The sequence below is a fragment of the Hippichthys cyanospilos genome, chromosome 6 (assembly GCF_059441005.1).
Source record: "Hippichthys cyanospilos isolate Australia breed blue-spotted pipefish chromosome 6, RoL_Hcya_1.0, whole genome shotgun sequence".
NCBI lineage: Eukaryota > Metazoa > Chordata > Actinopteri > Syngnathiformes > Syngnathidae > Hippichthys > Hippichthys cyanospilos.
In genome coordinates this window covers 12015129-12033832 of record NC_142374.1, presented here as the reverse complement: position 1 = coordinate 12033832, position 18704 = coordinate 12015129, and the positions used below count along the sequence as shown (strand labels likewise).

The window sequence follows — 18704 nt, the reverse complement described above, 5'->3', positions numbered from 1 at the left end:
CTTGTTCAGTTTCTGCATCCCATCTTATTCACATACTCTCCCACCTGCTTTAGTTTCAATGTCCTCCTCTCCTCACTTCCATCCACAATTCGCTGTCCATGACATGGCAACGTAAAAAAGATGTTGGAAAATCCTAGAGTTTCAATTTTAGGGTCTTAAATGGCAAAAAATAGGGGGGCAGCAAGGGCATCATCAACACCAGAACAGCATACCTAAAGTGGAACTGGAGCGTTGGACAAGGTGGAAGGAGTTACGAGCAGCTTGAAATCGTCACTATTAGGGCAAAACCTCCTGGCCTCTGCTAAAATCCATAGGCTGGATATAAGAGGGTGTGCAACCACTTTTTTCTCAGTTTGTTCTAGCTACATTTCTTGAAAACAATACAGCCAAAATTTTACGTATATTGTTCTATAATTTACATATATAACACAAACTAATACACACACATCACTTTTTCGGCCTTCACTCATATCTAGAATTCCACATGAGTACAGCATGTAGGTACTTTGATCACCTCTGACCCACTCGCAGTGACGCCTCAGAGAGTTTTGGCAAAGTATTCCTTGGCAAGCGGCCGACCTTTTACTTTATTAGTGGGGGAAAGATTTTCAATCAATAGTCTAGTCCTGCAGTTTTAGCTCGGGAAGCTCTCCCGCTCCCATCTGCAGGCATTTTTGTCACTTGAAGGTTGTGCAGCTTGTAATGGTTGTGCAAAAAAAGTAAACAAACAAAAAATTCAGTGAGCTAAGGTGATTCACTCAGTCATAAAGGCCCATCAATTATGAGTTATGATGATCGCATGTTGTGCCTTTAGCTGTAAGTTTTTCAAGGTAAGAGAATAATAATTGTGTTTGGTGGGAAATAGAAGATATCTTTCAGTTTTTATGCTGAGTTGGATTTGACTTGGAAATGGTACATTCATATAAAGACTCCATGTGTTCGAACATGTTTTGTCTTTGTATGTCTGCATGAAGAATCAGTGGAACGGGAGGCCATGAATGAATCATCAGTATTCCAGCATATTCTGCCTCCTGTGGTGTGGGCAGCAGAATAATTTGATTGTGATCGTCCAGATCAATAGACGTACCGGTAGAAGGCAGTCTGCCGAGAAGCACATGTCCTCTTCAAGATACATTTTTATTTTCTTCGGGAACGCACTAAACTTTAATGTACTCGGCTCCATTGCACCGATATTACAGCGGCCTTCATAAAGGCATCTTTATGTGGCGCAAAAAAGAATAGCCAGGATGTGCAGCATTGAGGGGCATTGAGGGGAAGAAAAAAAAAAAAAACAGAACCAAGTCCAATCCAACTTGAGAACCATTCAATTTGTTTATTTCCCCTGAGCATAAATTTGTGACACAAACAGCTAGAAATCAATGAAAATGCTAATCTTCCTACTGTAGTTGCAGTTGTATCAGAACCAAACAATGAAGGTACACTTAACGTCAAGCTATACTAGTCAACTTCCACTTGACCTGATTGGCCCAAATGGATGCGATACACACAGTTTTCATCCAATCACGCTTCAGCTTTCCTTTTTTTAAATGCTTGCCCTGTCTTTTATAAGTCGATTTGTGACATGCGATAAGGTTATATGCAAACTATTGTCCTTTATCCTGGAAGAATTGAAAGACATTTTTCTTACATCAATACGAGGAAACTCATTTGGATAACTCAACGAAATGTCACTTTTTTCCAATGAGATGTGTTGCCGTGCTGTAGTTTGATCACATGCGCTTGCTCAGTGAGTGTAAGTTATGTGTAAGTTATAATGTGAGGCTCAACCCCACCCCCCACACACACACAAGGCAGAGTTGACAAAAATATACATTGAACTAAAGTTGAAAAATAAAAATATCTGACATATATTTAAGTACTTTGTCCATTATATGCAATCCCTGTTTTATTAACAATGTTTTTACTGAAGGGGAGGGGAAAATTGTTACTTTAGAAAACCGAAAGCTTGTTTAGAATAAGTATTTTCTTACTTAAAATTTAGTATATATTACTCTGTTATGACCATAGGTGAGTAGAGTAGCCAATAATTGGACTCAAATAAGAGTAGCGTTACTTTAAAACAATAGGACTTAGGCAAAAGTGTTGTCTTCCAAATAATCACTTAAGACTAAATAGGAATTCAGTAAAACACTTTACAAGTGTAACACAAGTTTTTCCTCATCAGAGCTGCAAATTCCACTACTGTCTAACAACAACAATGGATTTTGCATTCTTTATGGGCGGTTCATTAGCAAAAGAGAACATCTGTGGGATTTTGTTGTTCAGCTTGTTGGGGTGAAGCAGGGCTCTGCTTGCAAACACTACCTGACCAAACTCAGAAACCAGGTGAGCTGTGATTGGTCATCACCTGAGCCTTAAAAAAAAGTGGTGAAATGGTCACGTAAAAAGGTGTGAATTTCGCTGCTTAATTCAAATTCCACAGATGCAACATTAATCATAGTGGCGTGTTTATACGCATAGAACATATTGTAAGAACGCTTTTGGGTTGTTTTCCCCTTTGTACCCCTCCCACACTAACGCACACATAATCCAAAGGGCATGATGTGTGCTCGTTACACCTGCACACAAACACACAGGATGTCAGACACCGCCAAACCTTCTGCCATCGGATCCACTTGGCTTTCGCAGCGTGGGCTTCGCTTCTGACTGTGCACGCATAGCCCGGTCCGATGGACTTTCCGTGCTTTCATGTGGACTTCACTGGGCTCAAAGTGGACTTGGCCACAGCGCAAACACAAGCACCTCATTAAGGCCAAAGCTGCCATTAAGGCCCATCACAGAGCCCTGCTGATGGAGCGCTCCGGAGCTCTGGCAGCCTCTAATTGCGCCAAGCTTAAATGCCCCCACGTTACTGTTGTGTGCACAATATGTGCTGTGTCAGGAGCTTTGCGTTATGCGTGATTGGGGGGGGGAAGGGCCCAGTTGATTCATTACTGTTTCCTTGCTATGTCGTGGATTAAAATGGATTTTTACTGTATATAGTCATGAAAAAATGTAGACTTGTGCGCCTTCAGATTAGTACCACGTCGTGCAATAACATTCTGAGGAGCACTGAGGTCTCCTCCAAGGCATGCAGCACAGTTAAGAGTAAAGACAGGCAGAGAAGGTCCCCCACAAGGCTCCAGTAACTATTGTTGGAGATGTGCGAGTATCGTACAAGTATCAGCCTCTCTCTTGGAACAGTTTTACGATTATTTTTTCGAAAGAAAATGATGTATTAGAATAGGCAGATCAGGAGAAGGGAGTCGGGGTGATTTTGTGTAGCAAAAGTATTAGTGATATTCGTACTCTGTATTGGTGTCAGGGAAGACTCAAGAGTTGTGTACTTCAACTGGTCCTGATCTGGTATTGAACATCCCTATTGTTCCCGAGAGAATGTACATACAGTATGCACCAGGTCCCCCAATGACCTTGACTATAATAAGGAAAAGTGATATACTGTCCTATAGATCAGGGGTCCCCAACCTTTTTATCACCACGGTCTGGTCAACCCTTGAGGTTTTTATTGTAGACCAGGAGGGGGGTATGAAGTGCACATAAAATATGAGCTCAAAGATCAAACAAATGGGAGCCCGCAGCTTGTTTTTTTCTCTTCGCACGGTTGCGATGTCAGGAGTCTCGAAAATACTTTTGAGGCTGCCGTCACTTGCGAGCCTATCTGGTTTGGTCACAAAATTGTAGAGAATCCATACTTTCCATTCCTTGTGGGTGCTTCTGGCTATGAAGTAGCGCTCAAATTCCTTACTGCGAAGAAGTCATTATTTCAAGTAGGACTCCTGGTATTGCTTGTTTTCTTTTTCTTTGAAGCATTAGGCTCAGTTTTAGGCTCGTCAACTGTCTCTTGACAAGACATCTGTTTCTTACTCATTTAACTTATTTGTGAGTGAAATTTTGGCGCTCAAGTGACTGAAATGAATCCAATCCAATCAAAATTAAATAGCTTGCAGACTTGAATAATACATAAAATGGAAATAGCTCATTTGTTCAGTCCTTTCTAGATGTAGGAATGGCTTTTATCCAGATAGATAGCGAACAGCAAATGAGTGTAACTCTTCTTTAATGCAGCTGAGTCAGAAGTATACTGTATCCCTCCCTCATTTATATTTTAAAACTGTAAAGAAAAGACATTACACCAAACAAAGGTTATCAGTGTCTCTCCAACATCAAACATTGCGATAACTTCGTTACTAGGGTAAGTCCCATATGCAAGAATTATATATCCTACAAAAATGTACACAAATTACATTGTTTAAATCAATCATATAACTGAATTACAGATGCTATTCATTTCTATACATGGCAATTAGATTGAAACGGGTACTTATGCAAACCCTTTGCATATGCTAGCATATACCAAAGGGATACACCTGGCACAAACGATGCCAGGTATATCCCTTTGCCAGAGGCAGCGCCAAAAAACAAAGATGAAGCTGAACAAAGCGCAAATAAAGTACAGATCTACTGTGGAGTTACACTTTAAGTCATCGAAATAATAAGCTTACTGACTTCTTCTTGTGATTCTTATCTCCTGCCAACCCCCACCGCCCCACTGAAGCTACATGTGAATAAATTACCATATTAATTAGCCATGTGCGTATTTTTTATGTCGAGTGAATACAGTAGCAATGAATTACTATACTAAATAGTTTGTGGCATGTGCCCTCTGAAGTGAATTTGTTTTTATTGCTGAAATCTTTACTGGAACAGTATGCCCCAGCGACCTGAGCAGCTACCAGAATAGCATGTGGCCCAGTGAAATGTGTCTGGCGACGCGGCTCGTTGTAAAGGAAGTCAGAAAATGCTTCAAAAATGTAGGATATCACGTAAGGTATGAAGATAACAGCAGTGGGACGATTTTATTTCGAAGTTACTCCCAGAAGCATGGTCATGACAATAATCTGGTTGTTGTCTACTTGATCATCATTAAGCCATATTTAACAAAGGTGTGTTCATTTTTTTTCTTGAAGTTATTTTTTTCCACAAGATCAAAGCAAACATGATGGACGGTGATGATTAATATTTCAATGTCAAAAAATGATGCGTTTGAGGGACGCACGTTGATTTGAAAGTACGCGTCTCTCGTCAAAAATTATGCGTCTGGGAATGGGAGCACTGGCCTATCTATAGTGTTTGGTATAAAAGAATGGCATGAAGCTAACAGACTTTGGTTATTACATTGTTTGGATGAACCTTTGGCTTTTTAAATGTCCATCTAGCCCTTTACTGCTTGTAACACTAGGGTCAAATTTGTATAACAATGAATGAGATGCTACTGTAGAGAACACATTAAACAAGTGTGTTTAAAATGTGTAAAAGTAATGAAACATTTTTTTTTTAATCATCTTATGGTGTCTTTATAGTATATTTTGTCCTATTGTGTCTGGGATTCACTTTAGATCCGAGTTGGCCAATAGGAAGTGAATGACGGTCTCTCTTTTTCCTCTCTGTTTCTCACTGGCACTCACTCCCAGTTGTGTGAATAGATTTGTCATTGGCACGTGAAGAATTCTGACTCAGCTTTTGTGTTGCCACTTGTGTTTCCATCGCCTTCCTGTCTTTTCTTCTTCTCAAGAGGCTCCCCTGACCCCTCAATCTTCTCTCTGTCTTTCTCCAGGTACCACCAGGCAGCCCAAGGAAGGAGAAGTACCAGGGGTAGACTACAACTTTGTGACTGTAGAACGTTTTATGGAATTGGAGCAAAGTGGAGCCTTATTAGAGAGCGGAACATATGAAGGTGAGTCTCAAGAAAGAAATTTTTATGTCATGCAATTTTGCTGTTTTAACTTGAGATCATTTTTATGACTAGGTCGGTTTTTTGCTTAGTCAGTGGCAGTGTTTTGCAGCAGTGTCAAACTCATTTTTGTTGCGTGCCACATTTGGTTTCTCCCAGAGGGACATTATGGCTATGAAACCAAATGAATGTATAATTACGTCGTATTACATATTGTCACTGTTGGGAGAAATTCCTGCATGTCCAAAAACACATTTTCAGAAATTGAAAATAAAAGAGCAATTGAATTGAAATGATAGTCCCCTCATGCTTATTGTTACACGATCTTCCCAAAATGTTTGCCAGAGGTCTCACAGCCATGACTGATGCATTAATTAAACAATGAGCTGACTAAGCAGTGTAACAGGAAATTAATCTGTACACGCTTACCTTTTGGCTGACACACTTATTTCTGCACTGAAGCATAACAGCTATGCATTACTTTAAAAGAAAAGGCTTACTTAAATGTGTACAGTTTAACAATTTTCAGTCATTGTCTCAATAAAACATACAGACTTGACATCTTGAGGAAACTTAATTCAACACAGCTCCAGCTGAGTAAGGGGAGAAAATGTACAAACTCAGACAGTTTAAATGTCCAAAAGAGTCAATCGATTTGTTCTCTAACCATTTTCAACACTTAAATTTAGTCTATAATGCAGAACAAAGCATGGGCACATATCAATAGAGTCGATTTGGTGGAAAAAATATTACATTGACGAAATGTGGACCTACAGTGCTGTTATAACAATGGCCCTCATAACAAACTGGTGCATAGATAGGTTGAACTCTGAAGTCAGAAGCTATAGAAAATAGTTGGCTGTGTGTTTTTGCATGGGCGCCATAGTGGGGTCCCGTTCAGCGAGTGTGCCTCAGGGTCCCCAGGTTCAATTTTTAGCTTTTTTTGCATTTCTTTGAAAATTTGAATGTAAAAGTAATCTCACCTTACAGCGGCACTGGTCATGTAGTAGACCACTAAAAATAAGGGTGGCTTCCATAAGCAAGTTCTTCCAGAACAAAGAGTTAGCCCATGATTCTTGGAAATTTAAAATAACTTACAAAAAGACACTTTAATACCAGTGCGATTGGTGATGTAGATGTTTAAATATAATGTGTGCGTGTTTGTCAATGTTGTGTATTTTGCAGTGCTGCAAGGGATACAAGTACAGATGGAGGAGGCTTGCTGGTTCATTTCCCAAATAGCTTTATGAGCGTGTGTGATTTAACAAAGCCCTAACATGCACAAACACACACACTCACACACACTCACACCTGCACACTTCTCAGGAGGCAGGTGCTGCTCGCTCTCTGCTTTAAATTGGACAGTTGTGTATTGAGTCGTTTTCAGGGTAAAATGAGTCAAATTTGGTATTGAAAGACTGGGGAAAGAAACTGTACAAATACCCGCATCAGTCTTTGAAGAAAAATATTTCACTTTTTTGGCTTTTGTAATTATGAATGTACAAAAATGTAGATCTACATGATTTCAGTATGACACATAGCAGAGATAAATCTTACAGGCACACAGTTCCACTATAAAAGCAACTCACATTTATTGTCAGAGTTTAAATATGTTTTCGTTTTTCTCCAAAATATTTTTTTTTAACATTTAGGGATTTCTAAAGATATCTTTGTACTTGTCTTGTTAAACTATATCAATTTTAAGTATGTAGTATACTCCACTGCTGGGCCAAAATCAAATGGGGAGTCAGACGATCGTTACCACCACAATCCAGTGGCACAGTATGTGCATTGCAACTACCTTCTCTCTTGTGTGTGTGAGTGTGTGTATGGTGGGGGGGCAATTAAGTGTTTTGTCAAGGTACCACTTTATAATAAAGTATTTTCTGACAATGTGAAAGGTGGCACCTCGTGGCCCCATAGCACAACAGGAGTAGTTGGTGCACAGTGAAAAAACAAGACATATTTTTGTGAACAAAATCAACCAAGTCATAATTTATCTGGAAGTCAGAAGTTTACAAGAATAAAGTCATGAATTTCCTGAGAATACGATTGGAATTTTACAAGGAAAATTTGTGGACACTTTTAAGGATAAAGCTGTAGCTTTCAATAATAATGGCATTTAAGATCATTTTGAAGGGGAATTTGACAAGCAAATTGATCATGGTCATGAAATTAATGTATATTTCTAGAATATACTCTCTTCACATATAATATACTCTGCTCCCAGGACATCTCATGCAGCAAACCATTACAGTAGGTAAAGGTAAAAAGTCCCACTACTGCCATTCCAAAAGTAGTAATAAAAATTCCATTTACAAAGATAACGCTTCGTATTGATTGACACAGTCAAAGAGCTATTCATTTGCTGATTGAAAAACATTCTTCTCCTCACACCACAATGTGGAGTTTTTTGCGTAAGAAGAAAAGGCAACAAGACGAAAATCTCGTTTGAGGCCGAGTGGAGGGATGTCCATGAAGAATTGAATGATAACATATGTGGCCTTTCCCTCCCACCATCTCAGCCTCAATCTGATAAGCATGCCGAAAATCCAATTTGGCTACGAGCGGAACACAATCCAGTGCTCTCCTGTTTCCTCCCATGCTACTATTCAAACCAGGAATGAGAGCGCTTGCTGCTTTCACAATAAATTCGTAAGGCATCCCCATTGAAGGCCAAATGACCATTTAATGTGATCAACAAAGCCATTTAGTAAACCCCGTTTATCGCAGGAAATATTCCAGACCTCCCAGCGTTATGTGAAAATCCATGGACAGACCATGCATATGAACTAAATATTTTTTACATTACTCCCATATACTTTAATGTGTTTTTTTTTTTTTTAAAGAATTCTCGCATGCTAATTTGCTCACAGTTTCCCAAACAGGCATCGAGTGTCTGCATCAAGTTGTCAATTTGTTGAAGACATGCCGTAAAATTGACACAGGAAACAAAAGAGAATTTCATGTTGGATATTTAAATGCCAAAATGTTTAGCCAAACCATCCAATGTCATTAAAGACTGTTAGCTTAATGCTAACAGATAATGTGTGTAAAATTCCATTGATATGCTAACAGAAATGAACGCTGATGTTGCTGTAGTTGCAAACTTTCAAACAATGGTCACTTTACCGCACAGCAACATTACCTTAACTTACGAGTGAGCTGACGTGGGAGTTACGTGACTTAATACTGATTCGGGATAGCTGTAGCTCAACCGATTTCTGCCCTTTGTCATGTTAACAGCAGTTTGGCAGATGGGGAACCAACATCTTATGATCTCTTCGAGCTATGATTCCTCTTCCCAGTTTAGTTTACTGTAAAACTTAACTCAGAAAGAATTTCACTTTTTTTTTTATTTGAAACCACCTCACCCATTAATCGCATATGACAGTCCACTAGCTTAATGCTAACACACGATGTAAAATAATACAAAGGCTTTAAAATAGCATCAATCACAGCATTGTAACCCTTTCAGCAAGGAATATTTGAGCAGAAATGGTAAATCAACACAAGTAGACAGACAATATAACTACTCATGAGCATGTATTATCTATTCTATGTGAAAAATGACAAATATATTTTATAATTGGGGATGGACTGAGACACAAAGCCCATGAGACGAGATGTCTAAGAAGACTGAGTTCATGAGGACGAGATGAGAGTTTGGCTAAATTTTCAAAACTTTCAGTTTTCTTTTTAATGAACAGACTGCAAGAAACTTAAAACTTTACCGTGCAATTGTAAACAGACACGAGCCGCTTTTGTTACAGGATTGTTTTGTTACAGCTAAGGATGAGCTAGTTTAAAAAAAAAATCATTTTTTGCAGTGTGTACAAACTATGTCTGTTATGCCAATATTTTACCATTAATTTTTTTCAACTGAAAAAACTATTGCCACACAGATCACTTGAAAATAATAAGTGCATCCCGTAATTTGCCTGTGCAGCTTATATTTAAGTAATAAATTGAGTAACTTAGTAATGAATGATCAAATTTGATCATTTAGAAATAATCAACTTGGAAGAAAGGAACAGTAGTGCACTTGAGAGAGATGTTGCCATCGATGAGATATTCTTTTCTGGGACGAACTCCAAAATAAAATTGTTTCAAGGCGTTTGTGTACATACGTTATTTGGTATGTTAAGATTTATTTTGACCTATGGCCTCGTGCGTTAGTTAAGACAAGTCAAATTTATGAAAAGAAACCCTAATCACAACAGAGCCTCTAAGGGCTTCACAAGTGAAAGAATCACAGAGAACATCACAAATGCACAATGGCATCCCCCGAACAAAGCTCCCCGAAGGGCAAGGAAAAACTCAAAAACCCTAAACCCTAAAACGCCTTCGGGTAAGGTTCCCCTCGCAGTCGGCCCATCTCCACAGTAGTCCCTCTGCGGGCGTGGCCCACCTCTGAACTCACTCTGGCCCATCAGCACAGGTCCGTCATGCAGCGCACACTGATGTGTATTTTATTGCACTTGTGGGCGAACAAGCCAAGGGGGAAAAAAAAAAGACTTGATCCCGTGCTGTGTTGGGCTGAGAAATCTCGAGGCGTTTTAATCTCGCAAGATGTCATCATACGAGATCTCGTCCCATTGCTAATACTATTAATGCTTGATTTTAATGAAGTTACTGTGAACTTCTCTGCCTCTTGTTTTATTACGCTGTACATTTTCCAGTTGACCTCAGTTTTGCCTGGCTTGCTGCGGCACAATGCGGTACTACAGTGAAGGCACTGATTTGCCTGTATGCAGAAAAATCCTACTTAAAAACAAATATCGCCAAAATATCTGCAGTACAATTGGGTGCAAACAGGTCACCAGGATATAGGGTATGAACATTACAGTAGATAACAGATGTGAGATAGGCTTAGCAGCGGGCTATCTGGGGAGCAGGCAATTAACCCGTTTTTTCGGTGTCTTTGAATGCAACAGCAGGTTCTTGCTTCCCAACGAATGCTGCTGCATTGCCCCAAAGGACAGTCAGGCTACAAAGCAGGTGTGCGAGAACAGGCTGAGTTGTCATTGGGGCATGTGTGTGTGTCTGTGTGTGTGCATGAGTGTGCATGTTTTTGGGGGGGATGGAGCAGATGTGGTACAAAGGCTGGAGGCCTCTGATGTTCATCGCTGTGTGGTCAGAAGCTGTCGGTCTGTGGTAATATTTCATTTCACATTTCACATGCCATGGTGACTTTACTAGATAAATAATAAATGATAGAGCTAGGGGAGTATACATGCATCATTTGTGATACAGCTTATATTTATAGTTAAAATACACTTTTGTCATTATATTTCAATTATTTTTCAGCATCACGCAGGCTTCAGATTTGCTCAAGCCGTATTCAGTTTTTACTTTTTTAATGATGGGTAAAACATTTGTGGACAACCTTTCTATTGAGAGACTCGTGTTTTTTAAAAGTGTCATCAGCAGGATAGAAAAGTGATGATGTTCAACAGTCATGATGTTCAATATACAAGTTATGAAATTATAGAAAAAAGAATTTAAAAAAGGCAAATGCTTTAAAAAAAATCTTCTGAGCCATATAGTAAGTCAGCATTGTTGTAACCCTTATCATCAAAATCCAGTTCTCAGTCTTATTTTTATTGTTTCATAGTTTGAGGCGGCAAAAGCTAAGAAAGTATACACATCAAAGCCTCTCTTCTGCTTGACAATGTTTCATTTCACAAAAAACTTGTGCTCTCTGTACTTTGCTGTCACCAACCCATGTTCTTGAAACTTTTGTAAACATTTTAAATTTGATCTAAACTTGCTTGTGCTCAGGGTAATAATGCTCTGGTCTGCAAGTCATCACATTGATGAGCCACAACGTGGGCGCGTCTTCATCTTTACTATTAGATGCCATCGATTAGCACTGTACAAAAAAAAAGCTTTTTCCTGTACAAAAAATAGCATGTTTGAGCAGAACAAATAGCGCCTGATAAAATAACAGCCATATATAACAGTCAATTCCTAAACTCTCTTTGTATTATACTCCTTAAGTTTCTGCAGTTAGCTCAAGCTTCTGTGTGTGGACTACTGTAAATACACGGTGCCTTCAAGCGCAGTCGTTCATTTCAAACTCTGAAGAAAAATCCATCGATGCATTAAACATTGATAACAGCAAATATCGAAATATTGTGGACTTTCCAATCTATCGAGAGTGGTGGGGGTGAAGTCATTTTATATTATATTAATTAGCATCAATGGTCCATCTCATCTCTTATGTTTACAATACCTAATAAAATAACTTGGCTTCCCACCCCAATTTTTGTGGTTGCAATTTAATGAGCAAGAGGTTTTTAAAATAAAAGAAGACAATGTTCTATTTAATGTGTTTTATATCGGTGATGGTGGTAACTTGGCTTCCATCCCCTATTCTTGTGGCTGGAGTGTCAATGAGTCAAAATGAAGAATAAACCTGCCTCTCTTATTTGTAATTCTTTGCACATTGAGGTATATTCATTGATGGTTCCATTATAATATAATTCAGGCAGGTGTCCTGCGTCATATTGCACTTTAAATTATGTGTCTAAAACTTAAATGTTTATATATGACATAGTGAGTTGGATTTTTTTTTCTTCAATTTAATGGGCAAGTGTTCAACAATTCAAACTGCATTGCGAATTTCCTGCTCTGTTGCACCATTAATGAAGGGATTTGCAAAACTTGTAATCTTTTGACTAGTCTCTGTCTGTTAATGGCAACACAGTGCATTCGGCAAAAAGATTTAAACATCAACTTCAAAAGGTGTGTTTTGAGTGTACAGACCTATTGTCTGTTGTTTCTGGGGGTTATTTGTTGCAGGTCCGTTAAATAGAAGTTCCACTGCAGCGCATTTTAGATTCATCGTGAAGTTTCTCCCAAAAGCCCAATATTCCTCACTTTGTGTGAGTTGTGTATATAAACTACCCAATGGACCTTACATACTTGGCTTTTGCTCTCCATTTCATCCTGTTTAACATTCCACTTCTCCTTTACGGTGTTAAAAAAGGTTAGAGCATGTTTACATGCTCCAAGTGACAAAGCCGGAGGTGTTTTACCACGGAGCAGGTGTACGTTTATTCCTGTAATTGATTCCTTTGTAGCCGCTAATGTGTTCCACAGGTAGAGTGACACAGCGGGATTGCGCCGTGGTTGTTTCACATTTCCTGTTCATTTGTAATTGTGATGCTCTTTTCGCAAGTGTGCTTTTTAAGCTCTTTTCTGTTAGCTGTGACACTCCATCCACATAAATACAATTAAAGTATGAGTTTGCAGAACTGTGCAAAACAAAATAAAAAAGATTCTGTAAATCTTAGTAAATGAGTGGTGCTTGGGTCAAGTAGTATAATTTTGAGAATCTGCATAAAGCCGCAATATATTTTGCATATTTGATTAATATAACAGTCAAAATGTTGAATTAAGAAAACACTTGTAAGTTAAGAGATAGCTTTAATTGGGGCTGTCCAGATTCCAATCACATGATGGGAAATCAGGCCGGATCATAACATTTTCAGCTGATCGGATGGAGGAGAAAAAAAATCAGGGTTAATTTTATTTTATTTTTACTATTTTTGTGTCGCTTTTAATGGCTAGAAAAAACACAGAAATGTTGCCAAAATAAGTACAGTATTGCCAAAATAAAAGCACAATGTTCAGAATATGCAAAATTTAAACGTGGCCGGAAATAGCGGGAGTAAAGTAAGTAAGTGGGAAAATGTTTAAAATTTTAAGCTACTTGGTTTAAACTGCTGTTTTATAGGCATATGAATGCGGAGGTATCGAATCGGGAGTCCGTATCGGCAGATCCTCAAAATCAAGTGCAAAAAAATGTGATTGGGACATCCCTAGTAATGATGCTACAAAAATAAACTTGTAATCTCATTGGATAAAAGAATCTGAAAATTTTGAGATTGCTTATTGTTTTAATAAAAAAAACAAAATATCACATAGTTATTAGCTAACCACCATGTGATGACTTTAGTTGTAATGACATGACTTAACAGCATTATTTTACAAGAAAAATGTCGCAGTATCGCAAGAAAACATTTGCAAAGTTGTAATCTTGCAAACATAGTGTTTGACTTGTTGATAACTGACAAGCATTTATTTGATCAAATCCATAAAATTATAATGATCTTGATCTTAAACAGTACAAAAATCTTTTTTATTTTTTCACAATTTTTATTATTGTATTGAACTGAGTATTTTATATACAATTGAACACTTTTTGTCCTCATCAGATAACTTCTACGGCACACCCAAGCCGCCAGCAGAACCGTCCCCAGCAGCCCCTCCCCTTAATGTGAGTGAGGCCCTGCTGCCCGGAGCCCGGCCCAGCGCCCAGGGCAAGAGGAAGAGGAACCAGTCGGTTAGCAACATGGAACAGCGCGCCAGCTTGGAGCCGCCTGAGGAGGAGGAAGAGGAGAGCCCTGTCGTCAACGGCAACGGGGTGGCCATCACACCAGGTAGTACAAGATGCCTGATCCCGGAAAATGAGGCAGCGAAAGTCCCGTTTATGTCTGAGGTTGTAAAACGATGTGATTATAAGAATATCTAACAATATATATTTTCAGTTTGACACATTTCCCTTACATTCAATCATGTACTTCTAGCACATACTGTAGTTAAACTGATTAAATTACTGTACTTCTAAACTATTGGTTGGTATTCACATTCTCCCAGTCAAGAAATAAGACTTCATAATATAGCACGGCTTTGTGAGATGAATGAAAGGACTCGCTCAGATAGTTCTATGATCAACAGGTCAAATCAGTCTCCAGCTTTTGCTTTACAATACTTCTTGAATTTTTTTTTTACTATTTTAATATATCAGAACTTCCAAATAAACCATATAATTATGTCAAACAAAAGTCTGCCAGCTTCATGATAGAGAATCATGTGAAATGCTATAGATGGGCGAACAGAAACTAGCATACACATTACCATAATTGAAAACCTTAAAAAAATACTACTTTAACACATGAAGCAGCAACTCCCACAAACACTAATAACAACGTTACTCACAGAAATATTCTTTCATGTGTTTTGTTTTTATTCTTATTCTCAGTAATAACACCAAAAAAGTCTACAAAGAACATGTTATGAATATTGTTTATTTAGTGTCCCCTTGATTTTGCAGTTAATAGGCACCAGACAATAATAAGAGAATTCCTTGACGTAGGATTGTTTTTGTATTGTTTTTTGTATTATCTTATATCGGTATGGAAAATATTTCACAACATTAAATTTTGGTGGAGAGTAAATTCTTTTCGGAATGGCAAACCGTCCCAAGGGTTGTTTCTTACGAGCGCACGGGTGGAATTTAATATAAATAAGCATCTGCATTGTGTTTTTACTTGGCCCTGATGGGATAAATATGGCGTTTACTTTCTCTTTTCAGTCCGTCTCCTGTCTGCTGCTCGTCCATAAATCAGGCCTGCCGACTGCACCCGCGCCGCTCGTTGCCGACATTAACACGCTCGGCTCGGGGGTCGAAGCGACTGCGCCGGGTCCATAAACTTATATAACACAAGCCTCAAAGGCACCTTGATGGATTCTCTATTATCATTGTTCTGAGTGTCATTTGTGCCTCCGCTGGCCTTGCAGCTTGGCTTCTATGAATACAACACCCATTGCTTCTTCTTTCTTTCTCCTGACCTCTTCTCCGCCTCTTCCGTCTCTTTTTGGGACGGTCTGACTCTGAGCACGTCGGCATGTTTAGCCTCCTTGTGTGTCGTGCTATTTTTGCTTCTGCATCTGGCCTTTGACTGAAACAACCTCCAGTTATCCTGGCACGCTGTTTTTTTGTTTTTTTTTCTCCCGCAGCAGAAATGCAAAAAGCTCTGCTCTGCGTCAGTTAACGCTCATGTTGAAAGACTCATATCCAATATGAGACAACCAAGTTTGAAAAGTTTTATTGTGTACACAGCCATCAAACGATGCATACAATTAACCAAATTAAATTGATAATAATAAATCGTATGCATTTATTCAAATGACCGTCACATTTCGTGACTCTCAAGATTATTTCATTATGGCCTCACTCATATATTGGGGTTGGGGATCAATGATTTATATATTCAAAAGATATTGACAAACACACAACATTCTTCATTATATATGTATATGTATATATATGTATATTTTTATATATATATATATATATATATATATATATATATATATATATATATATATATATATATATATTTATTTATACATATATATATATATATATATATATATATATATATATATATATATATATATATATATATATATATATATATATATATATATATATATATATACATATATATATACTATAAACTTACTAAGCACTGCACAATGCTGATGTTGTGACTGAAAAGTTATAGTAACTTCTCGATCTACAGTAAAAATCTGAAGAAAATAGCACCTACACAGTATATTTGTAGTAACGTTGTACTCAATAAAAGACTATATTTGGTACCAACCTAAACAAGTTAACCTTTGCATTTGGATTCACTCTGAATATTTGGCACTCTTCCAAGTGTAAATTTTACATGTTCGATTGGGCCCGAAGATAGTCTTTATTTGAATAAAAGGTATTATGCAAACTGCACCATGCACATATGGATGTACAGTATCTTCAATTAAGCACACTTGTGCTTCCGCGCCCATTAAATGTGTTTATCCAATTTCTTCATTAGTGTGGTCAATGGTAAGCCAGGGCTTTGCAGTGAGAGTGAAGTAACCTCACAATCATGATCCGTGTCTAAGGTGTGAAAATGCGAGTAGAGTTTTGCAAATTACTCTGTGCAATGTTTTGCAAAATGGGCCAGGATGAATCTGTGCTTGTAGTTATAGCCTATAGCAACTTTGGATAACTCTTTTGCTTCTTACGTGTAAATATTTGATAAGTGTGTGAAAAAATTCATTTTAGTGTGTAAATAACAGTAAATAACTGACAAGGATGAAAGCAATTGACATTTGCTTCATCACTGAGGAAATGAAGACTGGGTCTCACTGTTCCCCAAATAAGGGGCAAAGCATGCTTGCTTAAAGCTGTTTATTTGTCGCTCCCAATTGAAGTTGAATGTAAAGCTGACAAGAATTAAACGCTGAACTATGACAACTATCACTTGAGGAATATTAGTCGGGAACCTTCTTTGTGGTGAAGTACATTTCAGAATGTGCACTGGAGTTCAATCAGTACTTTTACTGTAGCCACATTTGTGTTTATTTCCGCCACTCTTTGCTGCAGCACTTAGGGCGATATAAGCATATTGCCAGAATCCTGGTCATGCTCTCCTCCCAGAACCACCCATGTGGTGTGGGCAATGTCAAAAAAGAGCTGGTGGCATCTATTGTCACTCTCTAAATCCTTTCCTTGTGTTTCTGACTCACTCCCTGACCCTGAAAGACTCCGTCTTTGCCGGTTTCTCTTTCTGACGTGCAGTGCGCTCCTCATGTTCGCTGTCCTCAGAACCCTCTCGCCCTCGCTCCCTCTCCTCTCTCCCTCCTGGGGGTTCACAGCTCGGCAGCATTGACTCATCATGCATGCCGTGTGTAGTGTGCAGTGTGAGTCCAGGTCCGCACATGTGCGTGTGTGCGTGCTCGCACAGTCCTCAACAAAAAAAGGCATTTCCAAGTATTTGCAAGAAATGACTAGAATAGAGCGCCCACAACTCTTATCAAATGCAATGAGTTTCCTCTTCCTCCTTCATGGAGGATGAGGTAAGATGAAAGGACCACACCATTTTTTTTTTTTTTTTTACTGTGGATGAAAAGGGAACATTTTCATCCATTTTTGTACCATCCAAGATGACTTTGGGTGATGTTTGCAGTGCTATATGGGTAACCACATTCACTCATACAATTTAAAATATATATATTTTTTTATCAAGAAGCAATGACCTACAATTACAACCTAAAATCTTTTAATCCTTAATTCTAAACACTGCTTTTTACTTTAGACCAGTACAGTGAATCCGTTGAGGGAGATTGTGTGCAGTATGAATTTAAGTTGATGAAGACATGAAACGCAGCGCAAACTCTATTTCTTAAGGTGTTTTCAACATTCGGCGGTCCATCGGCAAAACTGTCCACCAAGTTAAGAAAAAAAAAAAATCATTAAAACAGAACACGTTTTATCATTCAGATTCTTCAAAATAGGCACAATTTTCCCAAGTGAAAGGTTGCTGTTTTCTCAGGCAGCTTTTATGAAATGGATGATGCTTTGACAGTTAGCCGCTTTGCATTTTCAAAAGTTAATAGTTTGAATTTCTTGACAACCTGATGATCTCGAAACCATTCAAATTTGAAGGTGTTTTCGAACGTTTGACCGGTACTGTACAGGCATAGTTACATGTTGTTGTGTTTCATTTTTTTGCTGAATTTTGATGGTTGTGATGTGCTAGTCATGGTAATAAGAGGTAGATTAAATTGAGTAAATTCCCACTTAATGCCCTGGTAGCAAATTCTTGGCCACCGAGGAATGCATCGGATACGCAATTCTACCATTTAAATCCAATTTGTCCCAAAACGTAATGCGACGGTTCTTTTTGCGCAGAGTCCAGTGAGCATGAGGACAAGAGCACAGACACGTCTGGAGAGGTTGCCGTGGAAACCTGCAGCCAAGCAGCTGCCACAAGCGAGGCTCCCACCGAGGCGGAGGATGCAACCAAATCTCCAGATAAGTCCCCCAACAAGGTCCCGGATGTGGACGAGGAAGAGCTGGGCCCTCTGCCTGACAACTGGGAGATGGCATACACGGAGAAGGGCGAGGTCTACTTCATAGAGTAAGATATGAAACAACCGTGTGTGTTTTGTTTTTATTTAACCCCAAGAGTTATGAGTTTAATGGTGTTACACACATACACTGCAATTACAATACTAGAAATTGTAGGGATGCACAATAACAGTTTTATACACAGTTTACTTCTGTTTCTCCATACTGACCCAATAACCCAATATTTTTTTGTAT

The 18704-nt window shown here is 38.6% G+C and overlaps 1 protein-coding gene across 6 annotated transcripts in view; it reads left to right on the top strand.

Annotated features, from left to right (window-relative positions):
• magi2b (membrane associated guanylate kinase, WW and PDZ domain containing 2b) overlaps positions 1-18704 on the top strand; it is a 123275-nt gene that overhangs the window by 45150 nt on the left and 59421 nt on the right. For all 6 annotated transcript variants that reach the window (XM_088416371.1, XM_088416372.1, XM_088416370.1 and 3 more), the window contains exons 3-5: positions 5636-5755; positions 13978-14202; positions 18291-18519. In XM_088416371.1, the coding sequence (XP_088272497.1) occupies positions 5636-5755; positions 13978-14202; positions 18291-18519 (574 nt within the window). The remainder of the gene's footprint in view (positions 1-5635; positions 5756-13977; positions 14203-18290; positions 18520-18704) is intronic.